The sequence below is a fragment of the Lactuca saligna genome, chromosome 9, assembly GCF_052625555.1.
Source record: "Lactuca saligna cultivar CGN05327 chromosome 9, ASM5262555v1, whole genome shotgun sequence".
Lineage (NCBI taxonomy): Eukaryota > Viridiplantae > Streptophyta > Magnoliopsida > Asterales > Asteraceae > Lactuca > Lactuca saligna.
In genome coordinates, this window is record NC_136425.1 from 32,097,593 (window position 1) to 32,104,616 (window position 7,024).

General features: G+C 32.1%; 1 protein-coding gene across 1 annotated transcript; it reads right to left on the bottom strand.

Annotated features, from left to right (window-relative positions):
* Window positions 1-295: 295 nt before the first annotated feature.
* On the bottom strand, window positions 296-1,765 carry LOC145014047 (putative WRKY transcription factor 70). Its single transcript, XM_078972409.1, has 3 exons — window positions 1,365-1,765; window positions 1,040-1,144; window positions 296-919 (listed from the first exon to the last, which is right to left on the bottom strand). The coding sequence occupies exons 1-3, from the start codon at window positions 1,712-1,714 to the stop codon at window positions 568-570; spliced, it is 807 nt and encodes a 268-aa protein (XP_078828535.1). The 5' UTR covers window positions 1,715-1,765; the 3' UTR covers window positions 296-567.
* Window positions 1,766-7,024: the final 5,259 nt, after the last annotated feature.

The following is a 7,024-nucleotide window of genomic DNA, read 5'->3' on the forward strand; positions in this document are numbered from 1 at the left end:
AATAATCTTTTTATATAAACAAAATATTTCAATTAATAAAGTAGTTAATTAACATCATGGAAATGTAATAATTTTAAATGAATATGGTTTAAAATAGATAATTTATCTATATTATATTGATTTGAATAACATATTTAATATTACTTTTTATAATCATATACTATCTTTATAGTTGGCCGTCTTTGACTCTAAATCTTCTAATATTAGACACAACTTAATGTCTTGAATCTTGATATAATTCTAGACCTTAATATGTAAAATGGGTATAATTTAATTAATGACTTTGTAAACGAAGTTTTCATGTTCCATCGCATATGTTTATCATATTTTAAAATTTTAACAATGATGCAACAAAAATTATTAAGAAGGAAAATCATTGAAAACATTCATTTCAAGCATATATATGGTCATCTAATAACCATGGTTACTAGTAATATATTGATATATGCGTCCATGAAGATATCATATCCCGGTGATCATCCGACCCTGAATGCCCCCTTGAAGATATTATGTCCCCGTGATCGAACCCGTATAACGTTTTAGTCTTAGATATTTGGTTCGAACGGATTATTTGAAACACATGCGTTTAGAGCACAATAGGTCATTGGCAAACGAATATTCCTCATTCCTCAAATTCCCATGAGAAGGGTAACTCTCCTTTTGTTCATGCTTTATAGAGGGGAAAAAGGTGCCAACTCGTGTCCTCGCTATGAGCCCCTTTGTTTCAAAGTTAAAAAGGATTGATGTATCTCTAGAATTTAATGAATCCAAAATGATTTCAGGAGCTCTTTGTAGATTCTGACAAGTATGGTGTCTCATGTAGGTTGTTTTATATTTTGGTGGCTTGTCTTGGATCTTTTGGACTTGCTTTGCTGCGAGGCATCCTTGGTCAAACTTATAGGTACACCTATAATAACTCCTAGCATATCAACAAATATATACAACCAAAATTAGCAAAAAGAAAATATTTTATTATACACATTTTCTCCAAATGAATAGGTCAACAGACACATACTCTCATGTTTCCAGAAAAATATACCTTTGATGGTTTGTATTGTTGATATGCTTTTGACCATATTTTCTCCATGCATGCCCATCATCAACCAAAGTAGAGGTCACTTGTGATGACGTCCATGAATTTTTTCTACATGTGTCCAAATAAACTGGAAATTAGTAGCTTGACTACACTTACAGGCGTACATATGTAATGACCTTAAAGTTATCGTATCAATTTCCAAAAAAAATTCTAAATATATAGGCATAACAAATGAAAAATAATGTTAAAAGTAAATCTAGTAACTTTACATATTATAGATTTAGGGTAATTAATTAAAACCATTACAATAAGATATTATGAGACCTACCTTCTTTTGTGGCATTCCTTTTCACGTTTTGCCGGGATGATATTTCCCTCATTTTTGCCTGAATTTTCGGATTTGTACCCATCCGAACTATATGATAAACACATATCACTTGTCGGAATCTCAAGATGCTGGTTTGAAGTGCAAGAGCCCAAGATTAAGAGTGTATTCTTAAACATCGCTATGATTTGCATCACAATGCCATCTTCATATGTGGGATCACACTCTATCTTTCTCGGCCACTGAAGCATCTCCCGCAGATTATTGGTCAATTCCTGGCCTTGGATCAGCTCGTGAAAAGCTTTTATCCTGTTGCTTGGCAAACTTTCCGGCCAAGTTGCAGTCTGACCCATACTATATTCTCGGGTTTTGAGAAATAGTTAGATGGAGTTAAACCACATACCACAACTCCAGAAATTTATAAACCAGAAAAATAGAAAAATATGATTTAAAATGAATATAAGATGAAAAAGGCAAGTGACAGGAAGTTTAACAAATGTTTTGTAGCAATTACATCTCAACGCCACGCACTACAATCCAAACAGAAATCAGTAATATATTAAGGACGCGATAAGGTGAAGGTGGGAGAAAGAATGTGACGAATCCAAAACCGTGTCCGGTGACGTACTCCATGGCTTTCAAAAGGTCTTTGAGAATGCATCGAAATTGACGATGCGGAAATGGCAACAATAAAATACACGAGCCTTGTTTTTATATGGGTTGATGTTATTGACTGTCCAATAACTTTTGAGTACAGTATTAAATAGTTTCTACCAGAGCACCAGTAATCATTATTGTGTTTTCTATCTAACTAAAATCACAATTTTTTTTTTTTTGTAAAAAGGTTCATTAATTTTGCAACGTGAAGGGATCTTAATGTTATATTAACTCTCAACAAACTTTTAAGTATGGTTTTAAATAGTTCCTATAACTATTGTAAATCACAAAATGTATGTAAAAATATCATTTATCATTTTGATATGTAAAAGGATCACCCGGATCTCATATATATACATGTGGCATGTCACTTTACATGGCCTACTAGAAAACAATATGTTTTGCTACAGAAAATAGCTACGGAAAATTTCCATATGTAATTACCTACGGATTACGTACGGAATGAGATGTCCTAATTTAGTAACGAGATAGCTAAGGATTAGTGATGGAAGTGAATATGTAGCTATTTCGTAGGTAATTATCTACGGAATAGCTACAGATTAGCGACGGAAGAAAATCCATAGGTATTGCATGGGTAATTTGCTACCGAATAGCTACGGATTACTAACGGAGGAGAATATCTACAGAATAGCTACGGAATACCAATGAATTTATTAATTTCCATTATTTATTATTATTATTATTATTATTATTATTCCCAAAATTATTATTTTTCATTAATATTCATCTTGAAACCTTTTCTTGGATCATTTTTTGTACATATTCAAGAGACGAACAATTAAAAGTTATACTAATAATAATATTTATGAACATATTGATAATATATAATAATGGAAAAGAATGTGTTTAACACACAAACAATTAAACGAAAAAAAAACTATGTTTAACATATAAATAAAGTGAAATAATCTACGTTCAATTTATAAATAATAAAAAAATGATTATAATAAGGGGAAATATGTACATTTGTATATGTATGTATGTATTTATGTATGTATGTATGTGAGTGTGTGTCTGTGTGTGTGTATATATATATATATATATATGTGTGTGTGTGTGTGTGTGTTTGTTTGTATGTGTATATTTATGTGTATGTATATGTATACGTGTATGTCTGTATTTAAATGTGTGTAAGTATATATATATATATATATATATATATATATATATATATATATATATATATATGTGTGTGTGTGTGTGTGTGTGTGTATGTGTGTGTACATGTATGTGTATGTATATGTATGTGTGTATCTGTCTATATGCATGTGTATAAAAAATCACAGCTATTAATAGAAATTACAATGTCGTTGAAGGTGCACATGCCTTTGTGAATGATATTAATAACTATAAATTGGTGAAAATATAGATAAACATGTATAATATAGGTGAGAAACAAAAATGAACAAAAAAAACGACGTTCAGTGCCCAAAAAATCATAAATAAAAACAATCTGTAGCGAATCCGTAGGTAACTACCAACGGATTACCTACGGATTTTTGACGAAAAAGATTTTCCGTAGCTATTATGTAGGTAGTTACCTATGGATTGGCTATGCAATATGTCTTTTTTCGATATTCTGTAGGTAATCCGTAGATAATTACCTACAGATTAGCTACGGATTTTTCTTATTTTCGAATTTTTCGGGCACCGGACGTCGTTATTTCTGCTTCGTTTTTTTCACACCTCTATTATAAATGTTTATCTATACTTTCACCAACTTATGGTTATTAATATTGTTCATAAGGTCGTGTGCACCTTCAGGATCCATTACTCGTTTCATGGTTTCACATTGTAATGTCTATTAGTACTTGTGGTATTTGATACACATACATACATCCATATCTATAGACTCATATATACATACATACATATATATAGACACATACATGCTTACATGATTATCTAAACTTTCACCAACTTATAACTATTAATATCGTTCATAAAGTCGTGTACACATTCGGGATCTATTACTCATTTCATGGTTTAACATTGTAATACATATGTATGTATGTATGTATGTATGTATGTATGTATGTATGTATGTATGTATGTTTATGTATGTCTATATGTGAACGTATGTGCGGATGTATATGTATATGTGTATGGGTATGTGTATTTACATCTGTGTGTATATTTATATGTTTATGTGCATATGTATATGTACGTATTTGTGTATGTGTATCTACATGTATTTAAAAAGAAACAAAAGAGTTTGTTAGTGAAAGTGTAACCATTACAATGTTAAAAAATGGAACGAGTAATGGACCCCAAAGGTGCACATGCCTTTATATACGATATTAATAGTTATAAGTTTGTGAAAATATACATAATAATTTATAATAGACATGTAAAAAAAATGAAACAGTAAAAACGACGTTTGGTGCCCGAAAATATGAAAACAAGAAAAATCTGTATTTAATCTGTAGGTAATTACCTATGGATTTATGATGGATTTTTCTTATTGTCGTATTTTCGGGCACGGAATGTCGTTTTTTCCGCTTCATTTGTTTAACACGTCTATTATACATTATTATCTATATTTTCACCAACTTATATTGATGACGTGATGAATCGAGAAAATATCAGAGTAATCAAGTAAATGAACACCAAAAATAAATAGAATCGTATTTTAGCTGATATTATGCTTTCAATGTTTACAAAGACAAAATAGACAAGTCGAATATTGATTCTTATTTAACTCTAAGTAAAGTCTTATTTGTAAGAGACGTGAAAGCATACAAAAAAAAAACAATACAAGGACTAAACATTAAGTTTCGATATAAAATGTCTTGTAAAACAACATTACAGATTTCGACATGTTACAACCAAAACTTTGACCCTTACATATCGCTATTAATATTGTTCATAATGTCGTGTGCACCTTCAGGGTCTATTACTCATTTCATTGTTTAACGTCGTAATGCCTATTAGTACTTGTGATTTTTGATATGCATACATACATCCATACCTATGGACACATACACACATACATACATATATACAAATAAACACATACATGATTATCTATATTTTCACCAACTTATAGCTTTACGTTTAAAATGAACCCTATGAGGCCAGATCTATGGTTTTGATGCATTAAGACCCATTATAATCGACTGAATATTTTTGGAGGGTGACTCGGCAAGTCGGGTCGCATGCACCCCCCCCCCCCAATATCTTTTGGTATTGGTCTTTGGTTGAGTGGAAGAAACACTCAACATGTTAGGGGTTTGTCATGGACTTGAAGATCAAAGGACTCGACGAGTGGATGAATATGTTGGTTTTTGAGCATTCTAACACTCCTAAGTGTACATGCAACCCTAAATACCTTGGATATATGTTTTCTCTATTATACATGCAAACATGAACATCCAAGGTATTATATTAATCTAGCATACAAAACAATGAATATAACAAGATAGAATACATACCACTTTGGTGTAGAATGTTCTCAAGAAGCTTGAGTGCCTAGTTCCCTAAGTGTGACACCTCAAATGGTTCACACAACACTAAATACACTTGAAATAACTTGAGAGAAACTTGATCACTTCTAAAATCGGCTAGCCCTTATCTTCGTAACTTAGTGCCCAATTTTTCCCAAAGAATATGATCTTATATAGTCATTACAATTAAGGTAAACCCTAATTGTCATGGCCTTCCATTTCCTTGGATCCATGGGTTCAAATACACCATGGAGCATCCATGGACCATCCTATGGGTTTTAACCCAACTTGATTAGCCATGGAGCATTAGCCCACTATACAAGTATGGATAATTTACACAATCAACCCATATATTTAATTAGTCTTCTTTTGATCACTTAATTAATTCTAGATTAATTCTTGATCAATACTAATTAAATAATCCTATTAATATATTAGAACTTATAATACATTAATCAACGTTAAGTGTTATTTCTCTCATTGTAGTCTATCCAAATGCATGATGCCATGCAACCCAAATAGACCATGCCGGGTTGGGTCAAGTCTTACCAATTATAGTTACGGACTTAGACATTAATCCAACAGTCTCCCACTTGGATAAGTCTAAAACTATTATGGCAAGTATGACTTCAAGAACCAACTGGCAATCGTAGCTCTCAAAAGCTTCCTTCAAACTCTGACCTTGCCGATGATCTCTGACCTTTGTCAATGACTTGTCCATTAGATAAGGGATCATATATTCCTCTATTCTAGATATCATATGGACTGAGACATGGATTATAAATCATTCTCTCTGTCCATTTGTTGTTTCCCGATTTCCGATTTATGACGACTGACTGATTGAACAAATCAAATCAATCCTGGCTTGGCCAAGCACTCACATGTGTGATCGCTAAATCATCGAGGGGCCCACATATATCGCTTTTATCCCGAAGGTAAAAGGAATTGATAAACTTCGACTCATATGGCTTGTTCTGCTACTTGTTGAATAATACACAAAGACACCTTTTATAACATCGAGTTACCAATGTGGTTTCGTGCAATCAATGTATAACCAACTCATAGTAACAACTCATATCTCTAGGTTTGAAGAATATAAGATATTATCGTCTCATGATCACTCATGATGAAATCCATGAAGTGATTCAAATGAGCGTGGTTGAATCTAATACTCCGAACTTATGAGCACTCATGAGTGTTGTAGCACAACTTTGTCCACCAACTTGGACCTCTACAAGACAACCATGACAGTCTTGATTCATATCTACTTCCAACATATGACCGACTGTGGATGGTTTTGAATAACTTAGTCATTCCGGAAGAATAACCTAGTTACTACGGAAGTCAAAACATGCAAAGTGAAACACAAGAATAAATGAATCAAATATTGTATCAAACCCTATGAATATAAATAGACCACTTCTATTTATCACCATACTGATTACTCATTATTCATTGTTTTGGTTTTATCAACTTTATACTTGAATTAAAAACACTAGTTGTCCCATGCTCCAAGCATGTACACTATGTTTTTCTAAA